Source organism: Octopus sinensis, linkage group LG27 (genome assembly GCF_006345805.1).
Source record: "Octopus sinensis linkage group LG27, ASM634580v1, whole genome shotgun sequence".
Taxonomy (NCBI): Eukaryota; Metazoa; Mollusca; class Cephalopoda; order Octopoda; family Octopodidae; genus Octopus; species Octopus sinensis.
Window position 1 is genome coordinate 6,947,284 of NC_043023.1, and position 23,140 is coordinate 6,970,423.

The following is a 23,140-nucleotide window of genomic DNA, read 5'->3' on the forward strand; positions in this document are numbered from 1 at the left end:
CTGATAGAATAACTGCTAGGCTTACAAAGAATAAGTCCTGGGGTTGATTTGCTCGACTAAAGGCGGTGCTCCAGCATGGCCACAGTCAAATGACTGAGACAAGCAAAAGAGTATGTATGTATGTATGCATGTGTGTGTGTGTGTATGTATGTATATATGTATGCATGTATGTGTGTGTATGTATGCATGTATGTATGTGTGTATGTATGTATGTATGTATGTATGTGTGTATGTGTGTATGTATGTGTGTGTATGTATGTATGTATGTGTGTATGTATGTATGTGTGTATGTATGTATGTGTGTATGTATGTATGTGTGTATGTATGTGTGTATGAGTGTGTATGTATTTATGTATGTATGTGACTTATATTCACGTTGTAGCGGGACCTCACATCTCTTTCTCTCACTTTCCAGGTGAGCAAGCTAATATATTCACCTGTTCAGCAAGACACCTGCTCCTCTTCTTCTATCCTAGTTTCTTATTCCTCCAGTCTCTACCCCACACAGTGGAGGGGTCTTATCTGGTGCTGGTGCCATGCAAAGGGCACCCAGTAGATTCTGTTGAATGGTTGGCATCTGGAAGGGCATCCAGCTGTAAAACGGAAGCTAAATCAGACAATGGAACTTGGTACTTAGTGTTGATCTAAATTTATTTTCAATATGTCTCTTAATTCTCAGAAAATTTTAATTTTTTATTTTCGTTTTCTGTCATTGCAGTTAACGTCATCACGACAAGTCACAGTACGTAGCCCGCAGCCACCACCCAACCACCAGGTACCCTCTAACCGTCCAGTTGCACAGCATCGTTTCCCTACGAGGGGAGACAACCTACCGAAAGTCGGAACCCTCAACCAGAAGCCTTTACTGCCTCCGCTGGGTAAGACTTTCTCTACATCGAACAGTAAGCTCTCAGCGGTGGATCCTAACTCTGGCTCGGATCCAGAGAGATCTGGAACGCCGGGACATCCTTGGCAAATTGCAAACATGAACACCAATTCCGGCTTTGGAGCAAGCCAAGTTGATTCATCAGTATTGGCAGGTAAAAAACTTCCTTCCTCCGAATCGGGAGGATATGGTAGTCGGTCAGGCAGGGTTGCGAACATCGCAAAGGGTCCTATACGCAAGGCCCTGAGGTTTGTGACCCCTGAACATACGAGGGACGTTTGTGCAAAGCACAGGAGCCTCGATCCTCTAAAAACATCTGAGAGAACACACACTTGCAGAGACACAGCTACCCCGCGATGGGAGCTGAAGCCGCCGCCAGCCGGTTCGGGTATTGGCAGGGGTGGCAGACAAAGAGCCACCTCGACCACGCCCAACACAACTGATTCCACCAACCTCCTTCTCTTAAATCACTCCAAGAACACCTCAGAACTGATGCCATCTGCAAGACTTAAATTTATTCCATCTTCAACTTGTCTTTCACCAACCGAGAGCTCTTCTGCGAATAGGTTACATGCCGATGGTAGTTTCAACCTTGACCCAAACTGTAACCCTAACTCTACGTCTAGCCCTCACTCTCGTCCTAGCTCAAGCTCTAGCAATAACATCAATCATAACCCGAATCCTAACCCAAATTCTAATCTTTATTCCAACAACCACTTGTCCGAAGTAATATCCGAACATTCTCTTTTACCGGAAAAACACAAAAGCAGCATTCTGTCGACACCGACTGACCATCTAGACGAACTGGCCTTATTCTCGTCTGTTGGTCAGTCGGCCTTCATCTCAGCAGAAGAACTGGTTTCACATCCACAGCCATCAGTTGACCAGCATTTTTGTCGGTCGGCAGCGTCTGGAATGGGGCCAGGCGAACAGAGCAAAGACTTTTTAGTTAGCAGTGGCTTGCCGGTTAAAGAACATCTCCCTGCTGTCAGTGGAACATTCCGGCAAGCCTCGTTCGAAAGGTTGGTGCCTTCACATACAGGAATATTTCTAAACCATGGTTCCAAGGGTAATTCCATAACAAAGTCTGGGACGAACAATTTATCTCGAAATACACAAGTATTGGAAGAACCCACATTGGTAAGTGGAACCTTTTACTAAATAATTCTTCAGGGTTTTAGCATTTTTATTCTTACTCGTGATTAATCTATGGTTAAAGACATTCCTGCTATGCCACTCCAGTTTTTTTTTCTATTCAGGCATAGTGTATCTAGGACTACATTATCTAATGTATAGTAGTTATTATTAGTAGCTGTAGCTGTTATTTAGCTCCTAGTCAATCCTGATCTAGACAGACCTATGATCAAAGATGTTCCAGCTGTGACCATCCCCTCTTTTATTCAGACATAGTGTATCTAGGACTACATTGTCTTAATGTATAGTGTAGTAGTTAGTAGCTATAACTGTAGTTGTTTAGCCCAAGGCCAGTCCTGATCCAGCAGACCTATGATCAAAGATATTCCAGCTGTGACCATCCCGGCTTTTATTCAGGCATAGTGTACCTAGGACTACATTATCTAATGTACAGTATAGTAGTTAGTATTAGTGGCTACAGTTGTTGCTTAACCCCAGGTCAGTCCTGATTTACCTACTTGTGATCAAAGGTGTTCCAGCTGTGACCATCCACTCTTTTATTCAGGCATAGTGTATCTAGGACTACATTATCAAATGTACAGTATACTAGTTAGTATTAGTGGCTGTAATTGTTGTTTAGCCCTAGGTCAGTCCTGATCTAGGAGACAGACCTATGATCAAAGATATTCCAGCTGTGACCATACTGTCTTTTATTTAGGCATAGTGTATCTAGGACTATATTATCTAATGTATAGTATGGTAGTTAGCATTAGTGGCTATAGTTGTTATTTAGCCCCAGGTCAGTCCTAATCCAGTATACATATAATCAGTGATGCCCCAGCTGTGATGATCCTATCTTTTATTCAGGCATAGTGTATCTAGGGCTACATTATCTAATGTACAGTATAGAAATCAGTATCAGTGACTCTAGTTATTGTTTAGCCCTAGGTCAGTCCTGATGCATCAAACTTGTGATCAAAGATGATCCAGATATGACCATCCTGTCTTTTATTCAAACATAGTGTATCAAGGATTACATTAGCTAATGTACAGTAGTATCAGTAGCTATAGTTTTATTTTTAACTCTAAGTCAGTCCTGATCCAATGGACCTATGGTCAAAGATGTTCCAACTGTGACCATCCCAATTTTTTTTCAGACATAGTCTACCTAGGACTTCATTGTTTTAATGTATAGTATAGTAGTTAGTGGTCAATTTAAGTGGCTATAGTTGTCGTGCTTGTTTAGCCCCAGGTCAGTTCCAGAACCAGCAGACCTATGATCAAAGATGTTCCAGCTGTGACCATCCTATCTTTTAATTGGACACTGTATATCTAGGACTATATCTGACAAGGGAGGGGAGTCAGCTGCATGAAAATTTCCTGACCCCACCCCACTGTCAGAAAACAGCTTCAGGAGTTGTGAAGAACGAATTTGTACGTAGTCTGTTTCTGAGAGCTATTCTATTGGACCTCTGTCTAATCATTAAAACGTTGATTTAATTATGAACATAGAAAGAAATTATACATTAATCCCTATTTTTGTAAGCAGTTGTATCCATAAAAAATTTTATTTGCAGAGAGCAAATAGGTATAGGCATGGCTGTGTGGTAAGCAGCTTGCTTATGAATCCCTTGGTTCCAGGTTCAGTCCCACTGCGTGGCACCTTGAGAAAGTGTCTTCTACTATAGCTTCGGGCTAACTAAAGCCTTGTGAGTGGATTTAGTAGACGGAAACTGAAAGAAGCCCGTCGTATATATGTATTGATATGCCACCCCTGAGACCCACGATGACACCACGGGCCCTAGCATGCGGCGCATGCGCTCAGTAAACCGGAAATCCACCACGGGAAGTGGGGAAGGCAGTGAATGCAGCCAGGACCAAGAACAACGGCAACAACAAAAGAAACAAAGCGGAGTTGTGTAATTCAAACAATTTTTTATTTCAACAAAACAAAAGCATTCACAACAAAGGTTAACAAATCATGTAACATTTGACACAATACAGTTCGTTTTTTTCCAAAACAAATCATTTACGTTTAACACAAAGTTCACAATTAACAGTCTCTTAAAGTTCCACTTTTCTCTTCTTTCTTTTCTTTTCTCTCTCTTCTTCTAACACAAAGTGAGTTCGTTCTGAAAGATTCCTTTTCAACAGTCTTTCTGCTTTTTTTTTAAACATTTACAAGTTCTTTTTTTTTCCTTTTCTTTTCAACAGTTTACGTCACAGAGTCTATTTTGTTTTTCATTTAAGCAACACAACGTTTCTCTTTTTTTTTTTCATTTAAACATCAGAATTCAAAACACAAATAAAAACATTACCAGCATGTTCCGCGTCTGCAACATTTTCTGATCCTCACAACTCCCACTACAACAACTTGCCTGGCCACTCGATTGTCATCTCTCCCACTGACCGACTTCCGGTCTTCCGCTCACACTGGCCTCTTGTCCGGTCTCTCGCTGACTGCCTTGCAACTTAGGCTACCCGTATATATAACGACCGGCAGCTAGAAAGAGAGACATATCGTACGACAACAGTGTGTATTTCCCTTGTCTTCTTTAAACTTTCTGTGACCATATGGGGCCAGAGTTCAGTGCATACGGCCATTAATAATCATGCTCCTTGACAGGACAAAGGAAATACCACTGTCCTGAACAACTGGAGCGCCGGTTCGATTCCAACTAATGGAACAAGGGTCATAATGTTTTTTTTGTTTGTTTACATTTTCCTTGGCATTTGTAACACTACTCCTTCCCTAGACTTATGTCGTCCTGACAAAAGCACACAACCTCGTAGCTCCTGACGACTTTCTCAACAGGTGGGCCTAATCTCTGAAGGCGTGCTCCAGCTGAATTGGCCAGACTCATGGTACTTCTACAGATGGTTCGCATGCACAGTTTTTGGAGAAGACCTCCTGCCTCCTCAAATCCGGTACGTCACCGTGTAAGGTCCCTCCCAAGGACTCTGCAGCTTCGGAGACTGCCCTCTCTTCCACCGGGGGTTATGAAACCACACCTCATCACCCTCCTTGAAGTCGATCTCACTAGCCCTGGTGTCATGCCGACGCTTCATCACCTCACCCGAAAATTTCAGAGCCTCTCTAACTTGTTGGTGTACCCCAGTCAGCCCCTTTTGCAGATGTTTCACATAGCTGGAAGTTTGGTTGTGAGCTTCTTCCAGCAGCTCAGGTCTCATCTTCTTGGATACCACCAACTGCCAATACTTATTAATGCCATCGGGTGTCTCCCAGCGCCTCTCAAGCAACCCAACATTCAGATAAAGAAGGTCCCACTGGCCCCAATAGCTCTTAGTTTCAGGGCTGAACCTGGATACCTCCTACCAAGATGGTCTCGCTGCTTCCTGCTGCAGCCACTCTACCACTGGCCATAATTCGGCATCTTCCCTCTGTCCCCTCTGTACTCTTTCAGTTGACACATCTCCAGTCACTGTAGTACGTCTGCTCTTTGTACTTTGCACTTCTCCTCCTGCACAATGCTTGCAATCCAGCCCACAAGGACGACGACTCAAACTGTCCGCAACACCATGTACCTGCCCCAGATGGTGCAGTTGATTGAGGAGCAAAAATCTGTGAAATACAGAAATATTTATTTATTACTGCCATCACCATCATCATCCTCATCATCATCATTTAATGTCCACATGTCTGTATGTGTCCAACAGAATTTGTTGAGTTGGATTGGATTTTCTATAGCAGGATGCCCTTCCTGTTGCCAACCCTTACTGTTTTCCAAGTATAGTAATATTTCCCCAAGGCCAGACATGTTTTCACAGAAGATTGGAAACAAAGGACACTGCTTGTATGAGGGTGACATTCATTTACAACTATTAAAGGAAGTCATAGCAAAGAAACAGTAACACACACAAAAACACACACATATACACACACGCATTTTATATATACATATATATATATATATATATACACACATACACATATACATATACATGTATACATACATACATTCATAAATATATATATGTATGTATATACGAGTGGCTGTGTGGTAAGTAGCTTGTTTACCAACCACATGGTTCCAGGTTCAGTCCCACTGCGTGGCACCTTGGGCAAGCGTCTTCTACTATAGCCTCGGGCCAACCAATGCCTTGTGAGTGGATTTTGTTGACGGAAACTGAAAGAAGCCCGTCGTATATATGTGTGTGTGTGTATATATATATGTATGTGTGTGTGTATATGTTTGTGTGTCTGTGTTTGTCACCCCAACATCGCTTGACAACCAATGCTGGTGTGTTTATGTCACCGTAACTTAGCTGTTCAGCAAAAGAGACCGATAGAATAAGTACTAGGCTTACAAAGAATAAGTCCTGGGGTCGATTTACTCGACTAAAGTTGGTGCTCCAGCATGGCCGCAGTCAAATGACTGAAACAAGTAAAAGAGTAAAAGTAAGGAGTATATATATATATATATATATATATCATATATATATATATATATATATATATATATAATATATATATATATATATATCAACAGGCTTCTTTTGGTTTCTTATTTCTTTACTGCCCGCAAGGGGCTAAACATAGAGGGGACAAAGACACAAAGGGATTAAGTCGATTATATTGACCCCAGTGCATAATTTATCAACCCTGAAAGGATGAAAGGCAAAGTCGACCTCGGCAGAATTTGAACTCAGACGGAAGGGCTGATGAAATACTGCTAAGTATTTCGCCCGGCATAATTTCAGTTTCTATCAACAAAATCCATTCTGAAGGTTTTGGTCAGGCTAGCCACTATTGCAGAAGTCACTTACCCAGGGTGCCACACAACCATCATTGCAATGGCTGTAAAAAGATATTTACACCAAATGAGTGTGTTTATATGTGTCCATGAGAGATGTCTGTGTTAGCAGTGATTGTTGATTGGTGAAGCTATCAAAGTCTGTAGCTGATGTTGAGTGGAGTAGGTTCTTACAGCATGTCAGTTACCAGACACACCATCCATATACAGCCGTTGCCTGTCTAAGAAAAGGTGCCAAAGACAAAACTGTTAATGACTTTCCAATGTGTCATGTATCCAATAATTAAATTCTTTACAACCACTGAAATTCTATTGAGTTAAGCATAGCCCAGCTATTGATAAAGATAAATTCTTAGTGTATCTACCAAGGACTTGAATGGCCAGCTGCTTGTTGATGTCATTAGTCCTTTACAGAAACTTGTTCATGTCTGAACACAATGATCTTGGGTTCAATTTGTAGACAGTAAGAGTTGGTGTTTGGGACTTTGCTAGTATTCCTGTTACAGTTATTTCCTTCTCATTTCATCTCTCTCTCTCTCTCTCTCTCTCTAAAGTCTTTCTCTCTATCTTTCCTCTTTCTCCCTGCTCTCTCTCCTTCTCTGTATGTCTCTTTTCCTCTCTCTGTCTCTGTCACTCTTACTCCCCTTCTCTCTCTAATCCCTCTCTCTCTTCCTCTTTTCTCCCTCCCTAATCTCTCTTTAATATTTTCCCTCAGTCTCTCAAATCTCTCCCTCTCTCTAACTCCCACTCTCTAATCTCTCCCTCCCTCTCACTAATCTCTCTCTTTTTCCTTCTCTCTAATATCCCTCCCTCTCTAATCTCTCTCCCCCTCTCTCTAATCTCTCCCTCTCTCTAATCTCTCCCTCCTTCTCTCTGATTTCTCTCTCTTTCTCCCTCTTTAATCTCCCTCTCTCTTTCTCCCTCTCTAATCTCTCTCCAATATCCCTCCCTCTCTAATTTCTCTAATATCCCTCCCTCTCTCTAATCCCTCCCTCCTTCTCTCTGATCTCTCTCTGTTTCTCCCTCTCTCTAATTTCTCCCTCCCTTTCTCTGATCTCTCTCTCTCTTTCTCCCTCTCGAATCTACCTCTCTCTAATCTCTCTAATCTCTCTCTCTAATCTCTCTCTCTCTTTCTCTCTCTACCATTTCCAGTCCTGCCAATTACAGCGGGTCTCTACAACACATGAACTTCCATCCCCTCGGCTATCATCAGCAAGCAGTCAGCGCCACCTACCTCCAGTGAAGTCGATAAAGAAATCCTCAAAACGATGCCTGACCTGTAGTAAGAAGACGGGGCTAGCATCCAGTTACCTGTGCAGGTATGTTGCTTTTTCTCCTTAACACACTAACAATCTCTTTTATTAGACCCAGGTGGACAAAGGGTAAATGTCAGAGCAACACTCCCCTTGCAGGATTTGAACTCAAAACAAAAAGGGACATAAGTAAACACATCAATGCCTTGATAGATTAAAGGTCTCTCCTGAGCCCTAGGCTGTTATGACCAGTTTCCTAGATTCTGTGTTATACTCTTTCTTTTACTCTTTTACTTGTTTCAGTCATCTGACTGTGGCCATGCTGGAGCACCGCCTTTAGTCGAGCAAATCGACCCCAGGACTTATCCTTTGTAAGCCTAGTACTTATTCGATCGGTCTCTCTTGCCGAACCACTAAATTACGGGGATGTAAACTCACCGGCATCTGTTGTCAAGCAATGTTGGGTGGGGACAAACACAGACACACAAAAATATACGCACACATGCATACACACACACACATATATATATATATATATGATGACTGGCTTCTTTCAGTTTCCGTCTACCAAATCCACTCAGAAGGATTTGGTCAGCCCGAGGCTATAGTAGAAGACACTTGCCCAAGCTGCCATGCAGTGGAACTGAACCCAGAACCATGTGGTTCATAAGCAAGCTACTTACCACACACTCACTCATATATATATATATATACACACACATATACGACAGGCTTCTTTCAGTTTCAATCTACCAAATCCACTCACAAGGCTTTGGTCGGCCCTAGGGTATAGTAGAAGATACTTGCCCAATGTGCCATGTAGTGGGACTGAACCTGGAACCATGTGGCTGGTAAGCAAGCTACTTACCACACTGCCACTTAATGAACTGACAAGGGAGACAAGCTCCTTACGGTTGCTGATGTAGCCAAATCATCAATGATTTTGCATTTTGATGCTTAATACATCTTTATGCTTATCAGTGGTTCTTACCTCGCCTAGGATTAAACTCAGCTTATCTTGTCAGCTTATAAGATTTCTGTAGTAATCATACACTGATTTCATAAATGGTAAAAGTGGTTATTGCCCTTTGTCAAACAATTCTGCTTGGAGGCCTCTGTTTCCATTTCAGAATGTCTTGATTGACGGGAGTCTAGTTTGTTCTGTCCCCAGAGTCTTTTGTCTTATCCCCAGAGTCTTTTGTTCTATCCCCAGAGTCTTTTGTTCTATCCCCAGAGTCTTTTGTTCTATCCCCAGAGTCTTTTGTTCTATCCCCAGAGTCTTTTGTTCTGTCCCCAGTCTTTTGTTTTATCCCCAGAGTCTTTTGTTCTATCCCCAGAGTCTTTTGTTCTATCCCCAGAGTCTTTTGTTCTATCCCCAAAGTCTTTTGTTCTATCCCCAGATTCTTTTGTTCTATCCCCAGCCCAGAGTCTTTTGTTCTATCCCCAGAGTCTTTTGTCCTAACCCCAGAGTCTTTTGTTATATCCCCAAAGTCTTTTGTTCTATCCCCAAAGTCTTTTGTTCTATCCCCAAAGTCTTTTGTTCTATCCCCAGAGTCTTTTGTTCTATCCCCAGAGTCTTTTGTTCTATCCCCAGAGTCTTTTGTCCTAACCCCAGAGTCTTTTGTCCTAACCCCAGAGTCTTTTGTTCTATCCCCAGAGTCTTTTGTCCTAACCCCAGAGTCTTTTGTTCTATCCCCAGAGTCTTTTGTCCTAACCCCAGAGTCTTTTGTCCTAACCCCAGAGTCTTTTATTCTAACCCCATAGTCTTTTGTCTTATCCCCCAGTCCTTTGTTCTAATCCCCGAGTCTTTTTGTTCTATCCCCAGATTCTTTTGTTCTATCCCCAGCCCAGAGTCTTTTGTTCTATCCCCCAGTCTTTTGTTTCTAGTTCTATCCCCAGATTCTTTTGTTCTATCCCCAGCCCAGAGTCTTTTGTCCTAACCCCAGAGCCTTTTGTTCTATCCCCAGAGTCTTTTGTCCTAACCCAGAGTCTTTTGTCCTAACCCCAGAGTCTTTTGTTATCCCCAGAGTCTTTTGTTCTAACCCCAGAGTCTTTTGTCTTATCCCCAGAGTCCTTTGTTCTATCCCCAGAGTTTTTTGTTCTATCCTCAGATTCTTTTGTTCTATCCCCAGCCCAGAGTCTTTTGTTCTAACCCCAGAGTCTTTTGTCCTATCCCCAGAGTCTTTTGTCTTATCCCCAGAGTCTTTTGTTCTATCCCCAGAGTCTTTTGTTCTAACCCCAGAGTCTTTTGTCTTATCCCCAGAGTCCTTTGTTCTATCCCCAGAGTCTTTTGTTCTAACCCCAGAGTCTTTTGTTCTAGCCCCAGAGTCTTTTGTCTTATCCCCAGAGTCCTTTGTTCTATCCCCAGAGTCTTTTGTCCTATCCCCAGAGTCTTTTGTCTATCCCCAGAGTCTTTGTTCTATCCCCAGAGTCTTTTGTCCTAACCCCAGAGTCTTTTGTCCTAACCCCAGAGTCTTTTATTCTAACCCCATAGTCTTTTGTCTTATCCCCGAGTCTTTTGTTCTATCCCCAGAGTCTTTTGTTCTATCCCCAGAGTCTTTTGTTCTATCCCCAGAGTCTTTTGTTCTATCCCCAGAGTCTTTTGTTTGTCCCCAGAGTCTTTTGTTCTGTCCCCAGTCTTTTGTTCTTACCCAGATTCTTTTGTTCTATCCAGCCCAGAGTCTTTTGTTCTATCCCCAGAGTCTTTTGTCCTAACCCCAGAGTCTTTTGTTCTATCCCAGAGTCTTTTGTTCTATCCCCAGAGTCTTTTGTTCTATCCCCAGAGTCTTTTGTTCTATCCCCAGAGTCTTTTGTTCTATCCCAGAGTCTTTTGTTCTATCCCAAGAGTCCTTTGTTCTGTCCCGTCTTTTGTTCTATCCCCAGATTCTTTTGTTCTATCCCCAGCCCAGAGTCTTTGTTCTATCCCCAGAGTCTTTGTCCTAACCCAGAGTCTTTTGTATATCCCCAAAGTTCTTGTTCTATCCCCAAAGTCTTTTGTTCTATCCCCAAAGTCTTTTGTTCTATCCCAGAGTCTTTTGTTCTATCCCCAGAGTCTTTTGTTCTATCCCCAGAGTCTTTTGTCCTAACCCCAGAGTCTTTTGTCCTACCCCAGAGTCTTTTGTTCTATCCCCAGAGTCTTTGTCCTAACCCCAGAGTCTTTTGTTCTATCCCCAGAGTCTTTTGTCCTAACCCCAGAGTCTTTTGTCCTACCCCAGAGTCTTTTATTCTAACCCCATAGTCTTTGTTCTTATCCCCAGAGTCCTTTGTTCTATCCAGAGTCTTTGTTCTATCCCCAGATTCTTTTGTTCTATCCCCAGCCCAGAGTCTTTTGTTCTATCCCCAGAGTCTTGTTCTATCCCCAGATTCTTTTGTTCTATCCCCAGCCCAGAGTCTTTTGTCCTAACCCCAGAGTCTTTTGTTTATCCCCAGAGTTTTGTCCTAACCCAGAGTCTTTTGTTCTAACCCAGAGTCTTTTGTTCTATCCCCAGAGTCTTTTGTTCTAACCCCAGAGTCTTTTGTCTATCCCCAGAGTCCTTTGTTCTATCCCCAGAGTTTTTTGTTCTATCCTCAGATTCTTTTGTTCTATCCCCACCCAGAGTCTTTTGTTCTAACCCAGAGTCTTTTGTCTATCCCCAGAGTCTTTTGTCTTATTCCCCAGAGTCTTTTGTTCTATCCCCAGAGTCTTTTGTTCTAACCCAGAGTCTTTTGTCTTATCCCCAGAGTCTTTTGTTCTATCCCCAGAGTCTTTTGTCCTAACCCCAGAGTCTTTTGTCCTAACCCCAGAGTCTTTTATTCTAACCCCATAGTCTTTTGTCTATCCCCAGAGTCTTTTTGTTCTATCCCCCGAGTCTTTTTGTTCTATCCCCAGATCTTTTGTTCTATCCCCAGAGTCTTTTGTTCTATCCCCAGAGTCTTTTGTTCTGTCCCCAGAGTCTTTTGTTCTGTCCCCAGTCTTTTGTTCTATCCCCAGATTCTTTTGTTCTATCCCCAGCCCAGAGTCTTTTGTTCTATCCCCAGAGTCTTTTGTCCTAACCCCAGAGTCTTTTGTTCTATCCCCAGAGTCTTTTGTTCTATCCCCAGAGTCTTTTGTTCTATCCCCAGAGTCTTTTGTTCTATCCCCAGAGTCTTTTGTTCTATCCCCAGAGTCTTTTGTTCTATCCCCAGAGTCTTTTGTTCTGTCCCCAGTCTTTTGTTCTATCCCCAGATTCTTTTGTTCTATCCCCAGCCCAGAGTCTTTTGTTCTATCCCCAGAGTCTTTTGTCCTAACCCCAGAGTCTTTTGTTATATCCCCAAAGTCTTTTGTTCTATCCCCAAAGTCTTTTGTTCTATCCCCAGAGTCTTTTGTTCTATCCCCAGAGTCTTTTGTCCTAACCCCAGAGTCTTTTGTCCTAACCCCAGAGTCTTTTGTTCTATCCCCAGAGTCTTTTGTCCTAACCCCAGAGTCTTTTGTTCTATCCCCAGAGTCTTTTGTCCTAACCCCAGAGTCTTTTGTCCTAACCCCAGAGTCTTTTATTCTAACCCCATAGTCTTTTGTCTTATCCCCAGAGTCCTTTGTTCTATCCCCAGAGTCTTTTGTTCTATCCCCAGATTCTTTTGTTCTATCCCCAGCCCAGAGTCTTTTGTTCTATCCCCAGAGTCTTTTGTTCTATCCCCAGATTCTTTTGTTCTATCCCCAGCCCAGAGTCTTTTGTCCTAACCCCAGAGTCTTTTGTTCTATCCCCAGAGTCTTTTGTCCTAACCCCAGAGTCTTTTGTCCTAACCCCAGAGTCTTTTGTTGTATCCCCAGAGTCTTTTGTTCTAACCCCAGAGTCTTTTGTCTTATCCCCAGAGTCCTTTGTTCTATCCCCAGAGTTTTTTGTTCTATCCTCAGATTCTTTTGTTCTATCCCCAGCCCAGAGTCTTTTGTTCTAACCCCAGAGTCTTTTGTCCTATCCCCAGAGTCTTTTGTCTTATCCCCAGAGTCTTTTGTTCTATCCCCAGAGTCTTTTGTTCTAACCCCAGAGTCTTTTGTCTTATCCCCAGAGTCCTTTGTTCTATCCCCAGAGTCTTTTGTTCTAACCCCAGAGTCTTTTGTTCTAGCCCCAGAGTCTTTTGTCTTATCCCCAGAGTCCTTTGTTCTATCCCCAGAGTCTTTTGTCCTATCCCCAGAGTCTTTTGTCTTATCCCCAGAGTCTTTTGTTCTATCCCCAGAGTCTTTTGTCCTAACCCCAGAGTCTTTTGTCCTAACCCCAGAGTCTTTTATTCTAACCCCATAGTCTTTTGTCTTATCCCCAGAGTCTTTTGTTCTATCCCCAGAGTCTTTTGTTCTATCCCCAGAGTCTTTTGTTCTATCCCCAGAGTCTTTTGTTCTATCCCCAGAGTCTTTTGTTCTGTCCCCAGAGTCTTTTGTTCTGTCCCCAGTCTTTTGTTCTATCCCCAGATTCTTTTGTTCTATCCCCAGCCCAGAGTCTTTTGTTCTATCCCCAGAGTCTTTTGTCCTAACCCCAGAGTCTTTTGTTCTATCCCCAGAGTCTTTTGTTCTATCCCCAGAGTCTTTTGTTCTATCCCCAGAGTCTTTTGTTCTATCCCCAGAGTCTTTTGTTCTATCCCCAGAGTCTTTGTGTCTATCCCCAGAGTCCTTTGTTCTGTCCCCAGTCTTTGTGTTCTATCCCCAGATTCTTTTGTTCTATCCCCAGCCCAGAGTCTTTTGTTCTATCCCCAGAGTCTTTTGTCCTAACCCCAGAGTCTTTTGTTATATCCCCAAAGTCTTTTGTTCTATCCCCAAGTCTTTTGTTCTATCCCCAAAGTCTTTTGTTCTATCCCCAGAGTCTTTTGTTCTATCCCCAGAGTCTTTTGTTCTATCCCCAGAGTCTTTTGTCCTAACCCCAGAGTCTTTTGTCCTAACCCCAGAGTCTTTTGTTCTATCCCCAGAGTCTTTTGTCCTAACCCCAGAGTCTTTTGTTCTATCCCCAGAGTCTTTTGTCCTAACCCCAGAGTCTTTTGTCCTAACCCCAGAGTCTTTTATTCTAACCCCATAGTCTTTTGTCTTATCCCCAGAGTCCTTTGTTCTATCCCCAGAGTCTTTTGTTCTATCCCCAGATTCTTTTGTTCTATCCCCAGCCCAGAGTCTTTTGTTCTATCCCCAGAGTCTTTTGTTCTATCCCCAGATTCTTTTGTTCTATCCCCAGCCCAGAGTCTTTTGTCCTAACCCCAGAGTCTTTTGTTCTATCCCCAGAGTCTTTTGTCCTAACCCCAGAGTCTTTTGTCCTAACCCCAGAGTCTTTTGTTCTATCCCCAGAGTCTTTTGTTCTAACCCCAGAGTCTTTTGTCTTATCCCCAGAGTCCTTTGTTCTATCCCCAGAGTTTTTTGTTCTATCCTCAGATTCTTTTGTTCTATCCCCAGCCCAGAGTCTTTTGTTCTAACCCCAGAGTCTTTTGTCCTATCCCCAGAGTCTTTTGTCTTATCCCCAGAGTCTTTTGTTCTATCCCCAGAGTCTTTTGTTCTAACCCCAGAGTCTTTTGTCTTGTCCCCAGAGTCCTTTGTTCTATCCCCAGAGTCTTTTGTTCTAACCCCAGAGTCTTTTGTCTTATCCCCAGAGTCCTTTGTTCTATCCCCAGATTCTTTTGTTCTAACCCCAGAGTCTTTTGTCCTAACCCCAGAGTCTTTTGTCCTAACCCCAGAGTCTTTTGTTCTATCCCCAGAGTCTTTTGTTCTAACCCCAGAGTCTTTTGTCTTATCCCCAGAGTCCTTTGTTCTATCCCCAGAGTCTTTTGTCCTATCCCCAGAGTCTTTTGTCTTATCCCCAGAGTCTTTTGTTCTATCCCCAGAGTCTTTTGTTCTATCCCCAGAGTCTTTTGTTCTATCCCCAGAGTCTTTTGTTCTGTCCCCAGTCTTTTGTTTTATCCCCAGAGTCTTTGTTCTATCCCCAGAGTCTTTGTTCTATCCCCAGAGTCTTTTGTTCTATCCCCAAAGTCTTTTGTCTATCCCCAGATTCTTTGTTCTATCCCCAGCCCAGAGTCTTTTGTTCTATCCCCAGAGTTTTGTCCTACCCCAGAGTCTATTGTTCTATCCCCAAAGTTTTCGTTCTATCCGCAGAGTCTTTTGTTCTATCCCCAGAGTCTTTTGTTCTATCCCCAGATTCTTTGTTCTATCCCCAGCCCAGAGTCTTTTGTTCTATCCAGAGTCTTTTGTCCTAACCCCAGAGTCTTTGTTCTATCCCCATAGTCTTTGTCTAACCCCAGGTCTTTTGTCTTATCCCAGAGTCCTTTGTTCTATCCCCAGAGTTTTTTGTTCTATCCTCAGATTCTTTTGTTCTATCCCCAGCCCAGAGTCTTTTGTTCTAACCCCAGAGTCTTTTGTCCTATCCCCAGAGTCTTTTGTCTATCCCCAGAGTCTTTGTTCTATCCCAGAGTCTTTTGTTCTACCCCCAGAGTCTTTTGTCTTATCCCCAGAGTCTTTGTTCTATCCCAGAGTCTTTTGTTCTAACCCCAGAGTCTTTTGTCTTATCCCCAGAGTCCTTTGTTCTATCCCCAGATTCTTTTGTTCTAACCCCAGAGTCTCTTGTCCTAACCCCAGAGTCTTTTGTCCTAACCCCAGAGTCTTTTGTTCTATCCCCAGAGTCTTTTGTTCTAACCCAGAGTCTTTTGTCTTATCCCCAGAGTCCTTTGTTCTATCCCCAGAGTCTTTTGTCCTATCCCCAGAGTCTTTTGTCTTATCCCAGAGTCTTTGTTCTATCCCAGAGTCTTTGTTCTATCCCCAGAGTCTTTGTTCTATCCCCAGAGTCTTTTGTTCTATCCCCAGAGTCTTTTGTTCTGTCCCCAGTCTTTTGTTTTATCCCCAGAGTCTTTTGTTCTATCCCCAGAGTCTTTTGTTCTATCCCCAGAGTCTTTTGTTCTATCCCCAAAGTCTTTTGTTCTATCCCCAGATTCTTTTGTTCTATCCCCAGCCCAGAGTCTTTTGTTCTATCCCCAGAGTCTTTTGTCCTAACCCCAGAGTCTATTGTTCTATCCCCAAAGTTTTCGTTCTATCCGCAGAGTCTTTTGTTCTATCCCCAGAGTCTTTTGTTCTATCCCCAGATTCTTTTGTTCTATCCCCAGCCCAGAGTCTTTTGTTCTATCCCCAGAGTCTTTTGTCCTAACCCCAGAGTCTTTTGTTCTATCCCCATAGTCTTTTGTCCTAACCCCAGAGTCTTTTGTCCTAACCCCAGAATCTTTTGTTCTATCCCCAGAGTCTTTTGTCCTAACCCCAGAGTCTTTTGTTCTATCCCCAGAGTCTTTTGTCCTAACCCCAGAGTCTTTTGTCCTAACCCCAGAGTCTTTTGTTCTTACCCCAGAGTCTTTTGTCTTATCCCCAGAGTCCTTTGTTCTATCCCCAGAGTCTTTTGTTCTATCCCCAGATTCTTTTGTTCTATCCCCAGCCCAGAGTCTTTTGTTCTATCCCCAGAGTCTTTTGTTCTATCCCCAGATTCTTTTGTTCTATCCCCAGCCCAGAGTCTTTTGTTCTACCCCTAGAGTCTTTTGTCCTAACCCCAGAGTCTTTTGTCCTAACCCCAGAGTCTTTTGTTCTATCCCCAGAGTCTTTTGTTCTAACCCCAGAGTCTTTTGTCTATCCCCAGAGTCCTTTGTTCTATCCCAGAGTCTTTTGTTCTATTCCCAGATTCTTTTGATCTATCCCCAGCGTCTTTTGTTCTATCCCCAGATTCTTTTGTTCTATCCCCAGCCCAGAGTCTTTTGTTCTAACACCAGAGTCTTTTGTCCTATCCCCAGAGTCTTTTGTCCTATCCCCAGAGTCTTTTGTCTTATCCCCAGAGTCTTTTGTTCTATCCCCAGAGTCTTTTGTTCTAACCCCAGAGTCTTTTGTCTTATCCCCAGAGTCCTTTGTTCTACCCCCAGAGTCTTTTGTTCTAACCCCAGAGTCTTTTGTCTTATCCCCAGAGTCCTTTGTTCTATCCCCAGATTCTTTTGTTCTAACCCCAGAGTCTTTTGTCCTAACCCCAGAGTCTTTTGTTCTATCCCCAGAGTCTTTTGTTCTAACCCCAGAGTCTTTTGTCTTATCCCCAGATTCCTTTGTTCTATCCCCAGGGTCTTTTGTCCTAACCCCAGAGTCTTTTGTTCTATCCCCAGAGTCTTTGTTCTAACCCCAGAGTCTTTTGTCTATCCCCAGAGTCTTTTGTCCTATCCCCAGAGTCTTTGTCTTATCCCCAGAGTCTTTTTTCTATCCCCAGAGTCTTTTGTTCTAACCCCAGAGTCTTTTGTCTTATCCCCAGAGTCCTTTGTTCTATCCCAGAGTCTTTTGTTCTAACCCCAGAGTCTTTTGTCTTATCCCCAGAGTCCTTTGTTCTATCCCCAGAGTCTTTTGTTCTATCCCCAGCCCAGAGTCTTTTGTTCTATCCCCAGAGTCTTTTGTCCTATCCCCAGAGTCTTTTGTTCTATCCCCAGAGTCCTTTGTTCTATCCCCAGAGTCTTTTGTTCTATCCCCAGATTCTTTTGTTCTATCCCCAGCCCAGAGTCTTTTGTTCTATCCCCAGAGTCTTTTGTTCTATCCCCAGATTCTTTTGTTCTATCCCCAGCCCAGAGTCTTTTGTTCTACCCCTAGAGTCTTTTGTCCTAACCCCAGAGTCTTTTGTCCTAACCCCAGAGTCTTTTGTTCTATCCCCAGAGTCTTTTGTTCTAACCCCAGAGTCTTTTGTCTTATCCCCAGAGTCCTTTGTTCTATCCCCAGAGTCTTTTGTTCTATTCCCAGATTCTTTTGATCTATCCCCAGAGTCTTTTGTTCTATCCCCAGATTCTTTTGTTCTATCCCCAGCCCAGAGTCTTTTGTTCTAACACCAGAGTCTTTTGTCCTATCCCCAGAGTCTTTTGTCCTATCCCCAGAGTCTTTTGTCTTATCCCCAGAGTCTTTTGTTCTATCCCCAGAGTCTTTTGTTCTAACCCCAGAGTCTTTTGTCTTATCCCCAGAGTCCTTTGTTCTACCCCCAGAGTCTTTTGTTCTAACCCCAGAGTCTTTTGTCTTATCCCCAGAGTCCTTTGTTCTATCCCCAGATTCTTTTGTTCTAACCCCAGAGTCTTTTGTCCTAACCCCAGAGTCTTTTGTTCTATCCCCAGAGTCTTTTGTTCTAACCCCAGAGTCTTTTGTCTTATCCCCAGATTCCTTTGTTCTATCCCCAGGGTCTTTTGTCCTAACCCCAGAGTCTTTTGTTCTATCCCCAGAGTCTTTTGTTCTAACCCCAGAGTCTTTTGTCCTATCCCCAGAGTCTTTTGTCCTATCCCCAGAGTCTTTTGTCTTATCCCCAGAGTCTTTTGTTCTATCCCCAGAGTCTTTTGTTCTAACCCCAGAGTCTTTTGTCTTATCCCCAGAGTCCTTTGTTCTATCCCCAGAGTCTTTTGTTCTAACCCCAGAGTCTTTTGTCTTATCCCCAGAGTCCTTTGTTCTATCCCCAGTGTCTTTTGTCCTATCCCCAGAGTCTTTTGTCCTATTCCCAGAGTCTTTTGTCCTATCCCCAGAGTCCTTTGTTCTATCCCCAGAGTCTTTTGTCCTATCCCCAGAGTCTTTTGTCCTGTCCCCAGAGTCTTTTGTTCTAACCCCAGAGTCTTTTGTCTTATCCCCAGAGTCCTTTGTTCTATCCCCAGAGTCTTTTGTCCTAACCCCAGAGTCTTTTGTTCTAACCCCAGAGTCTTTTGTCCTATCCCCAGAGTCTTTTGTTCTAACCCCAGAGTCTTTTGTCTTATCCCCAGAGTCCTTTGTTCTATCCCCAGAGGCTTTTGTCCTATCCCCAGAGTCTTTTGTCCTAACCCCAGAGTCTTTTGTCTTATCCCCAGAGTCCTTTGTTCTATCCCCAGAGTCTTTTGTCCTAACCCCAGAGTCTTTTGTCTTATCCCCAGAGTCCTTTGTTCTATCCCCAGAGTCTTTTGTCCTAACCCCAGAGTCTTTTGATCTATCCCCAGAGTATTTTGTCCTATCCCCAGAGTCTTTTGTTTTTGTTTCCTGCTAACAGGAAAGGCTTTCAGCCTGAGGAAATCTGTCCCAATGAACTCTCATCTGAGCCATGCAAGCATTTATCTTGTAATGCTGCTTGGAGGCCTTTTTTGTTTGTAATCGATCCAGTCCCATTTCCATTTCAGAATGTCCTGCCTGATGGGAGTCTGGTTTGTTCTATTCCACAGACTTCTGTTTGAAATTTTGTCTTTGTTAGACTGGAAGATTATTACCTCCCTTGGAAATAAGTCAGGTTTGTTAAGAAGAAAGACTTCCAGTCAGAGAAAATCTCTTGTCTGACCCCCGTAAGCATTTGTCTTGCAATGCTCTTTGGGGCCCGCCTTAGAGTGTGACTGATCTAGCCCCATTTTTTTTCAGAATTTCTTAATTTGTTGGGAGTTTGGTTCACTGGATCTTTTCGGTTTGAACGGCAGTTTTTTCTAGTGGTATCATATGAAATTGTCAGCCATAATTATGACCCTAGTATCGATGTATTGCATTTCAATCTGTTTTAGGGTTAGGGTTAGGGGAAGGGTATCTTTTTTTCTTCAGAAATGTAAATAAACCCAATCTGTTTCTTAAACGAGGGACATTTTCATACGGCACAGAATGTTTTCACCTCAATAGACATCATTGATTGGTTGAAATTGCAGAAATTGAAGAAAAACAACAACAAATATCTTAGAAACTATAGAATTTTCTCAATAAAGCCAAGAGAAAAAGATGTTTTATAAACACATTCTACCAGTATACGAAGTTTAAAAGTGTTTAGTTACGTGGAAATTATATTTAAAAAACTGCCGGTCAAACCGAAAAGATCCATGGTTTTTACCTCAATAGACGTCAGTGATTGGTTGAAATTGCAGAAATTGAAGAAAAAAACCCAACAAATATCTTAGAAACTATAGAATTTTCTCAATAAAGCCAAGAGAAAAAGATGTTTTATAAACACATTCTACCAGTATACGAAGTTTAAAAGTGTTTAGTTACGTGGAAATTATTTTTAAAAAACTGCCAGTCAAACTGAAAAGATCCATGGTTTTTACCTCAATAGACAATCAGTGATTGGTTGAAATTGCAGAAATTGAAGAAAAAAACCCAACAAATATCTTAGAAACTATAGAATTTTTTCAATAAAGCCAAGAGAAAAAGATGTTTTATAAACACATTCTACCAGTTTACGAAGTTTAAAAGTGTTTAGTTACGTGGAAATTATTTTTAAAAAACTGCCAGTCAAACCGAAAAGATCCATGGTTTTTACCTCAATAGACAATCAGTGATTGGTTGAAATTGCAGAAATTGAAGAAAAAAACCCAACAAATATCTTAGAAACTATAGAATTTTCTCAATAAAGCCAAGAGAAAGAGATGTTTTATAAACACATTCTACCAGTATACGAAGTTTAAAAGTGTTTAGTTACGTGGAAATTATTTTAAAAAACTGCCGGTCAAACCGAAAAGATCCATGGTTTTTACCTCAATAGACGTCAGTGATTGGTTGAAATTGCAGAAATTGAAGAAAAAACCCAACAAATATCTTAGAAACTATAGAATTTTCTCAATAAAGCCAAGAGAAAAAGATGTTTTATAAACACATTCTACCAGTATACGAAGTTTAAAAGTGTTTAGTTACGTGGAAATTATTTTTAAAAAACTGTCGTTCAAACCGGAAAGATCTGGTTCGTTTTATCCCATACTGGGATAACGTTGATGGTATTTTCAAATTCTCTATCTATCTGCTTTACACTTCTTTCTGTCTTCTGTCCACTTCTAGGTGCGGCAACAACTTCTGCTCTGCGCATCGATACGCTGAGACTCACGACTGCACATTTGATTACAAAGCTGAGGGTCGGAAAATCATCAGACAGAACAACCCTGTAATAAAGGCGTCGAAATTGCCGAAAATTTGAGAAACACACACACACACATGCATACATATATTGAAAAAAAAAAGAGAAAAGAAAAGGAATAATTTAAATGAAATAAAATCAGCAGAAAAAGAAAACCCCCACCAAATAAAAATACTTCAAAAAACGGCCCCTTAAAAAAACTTTCTCCACCTCGCCACTTAACATGCCAAAAAAAAAACAAAACAAAAAACAAGAGAACCCCCTCCCCCAAAAAACTAGAGGCTACACCCACCGGTCAGTTGAAAGTATCGCATAAAATACTGTTAATAAGATTATTATTACCACTGTGGTTGTTGTTGTTGTTATTTGTGTGTGTGTGTGTATTAGTGGCTTGGTGGTTTGGGTATTTGGTTTATGATCATGAGGTCATAAGTTCAATTCCCATCAGGAATTCCATGAATACGCATTTTTATGTTTCTCTGTCACACTTTAACCTTTCATCATTTGACACAAGATCACCTCCTTCAATCCCCACTCCCCTCTCAAAATTCCTTGTCTTGCAGGTTACTTGGTGACCCTACTGGTGCTGGTGCCACATAAAAAGCATCCAGTCCACACTGCGAAGTGGTTGGCATTTGGAAGAACATCCAGCTGTAAAAAACCATGCCAAAACTGACCTGCCTGTGCTGGTACCACGTGAAAAGCATCCAGTCCATATTGTGAAGTGGTTGGCATTTGGAAGGGCATCCAGCTGTTAAAACCATGCCAAAATTGACCTTGCCTGTGCTGGTGCCACATAAAAAATGCACTGACTCTACTCTGCAGAGTGGTTGGTGTTAGGAAGGGCATCCAGCCATAAAAATCTTACCAAAACAGGTGCAATAGTCTGGGGTAGTCTTCTACCTGGTCGGCTCCTGTCAAACCATCCAACCCATACCAGCATGGAAGACAGACGTTAAATGATGATGATGATGATGACGACGATGATGATGGTACATTATATTACTCATTATGTAACATTATGTAACATTATGCAACATTACACAAGTCTGTGTTTTCATAAAATACCTCTTCTTCAGGTTGTGAAGCTGATTGGCTTAATGGTTAGGGTACTTGGCTCACAGTTTTAAGATCATGTGATCAACTTCCATTGGTGCATTATATCCTTGATCAAGACACTTTACTTCTCATTGTGAAGGTGTATGGCTTAGTGGTTAGAATGCTGACTCATTGTTATACGGTTGTGAGTTCGATTCCTAGTGACACATCATGACCTTGAGCAAGACACTTTATATTGGGTTATCCCATAAATAATGCTTCTTTTTTCATACTTCTTTTATTTTTGAAAATTAAGATAAACAAAGTTCTTTTTTAATCTAAAATATACTCTCCTTCATTTTCTACAAACTCTGCCATCTGTCTGCTAGACTTGCAAGAAGTCTTCGTGTGAACGTGATCTTCGCATTACTGTCAGCAGTGATTTGCACTGGACAAAGCACATCACTAAAATTGCCAAAAAGGCCGAGGGTGTCTTGGCATCGCTCAGCAAGACCTTTGTTAGTCACTCTCCAGCTTTCTCTTTGGGGCCGTATATGGCTATGGTGCTGTCACACTTGGAATTTGCATCATCAGTCTGGAACCCCTATCTTGCTCAGGACATTGACCTTCTGGAAACTTCAGAGACATGCAACCAAGCGAATACCCTCCATCAGGCATCTACCATACTCTGAACACCTTGCTTCCCTGGGCATAGATACATTGAAGCTTTGACGTTGGGCAACTGACTTGGTAAACACCAATAAAATGGTTAACCATCATGCTAACAACCACCTCGAATACATTTTTTTGTGTTCCATGTGTCTAACACATGTGGGCATGCCTATAAGTTTAGAAAACAGCACAGCTCCTATGACTTTCAGAAACATTTTTTCCGCACTCAGAGTTCTGTTATAAAACAAACTACCTGCATCAGTTGTTACCTGCCAATACATTGCATCCTTTAAAACCTCCCTGCTTCCTGAAAATCGCCAAATCTACACCCGATATCCACATTCTCCATGCACATGTACACATGTATAATGGAAGGCAAGGTTTACGATATCGGGAGAATATCGCCTTCTCCCATTATATTGTATCCTTTATGTAGTTCAGGCTCCGGCAGGTGAAGAGAGAAGTCTTAAAGTACAAATGCAATTTACAACCGGTTTATTTACAGGGTTCACAGAATAGGTGAAGTGTGTTGCTCTCAGCAACCATCTCAAGCTGTGTGTGTTGTGTTGTATCTCCATT

At 42.2% G+C, this 23,140-nt stretch overlaps 1 protein-coding gene across 1 annotated transcript in view; it reads left to right on the forward strand.

Annotated features, from left to right (window-relative positions):
• The window catches only part of LOC115225451 (AN1-type zinc finger protein 4), a 41,047-nt gene extending 19,879 nt beyond the window's left edge, over positions 1-21,168 (forward strand). Inside the window, exons 5-7 of the mRNA XM_029796410.2 lie at positions 719-2,026; positions 7,948-8,114; positions 20,776-21,168. Coding sequence (XP_029652270.1) covers positions 719-2,026; positions 7,948-8,114; positions 20,776-20,911 — 1,611 coding nt within the window. The 3' untranslated portion in view covers positions 20,912-21,168. The remainder of the gene's footprint in view (positions 1-718; positions 2,027-7,947; positions 8,115-20,775) is intronic.
• The last annotated feature ends 1,972 nt before the right edge of the window (positions 21,169-23,140 follow it).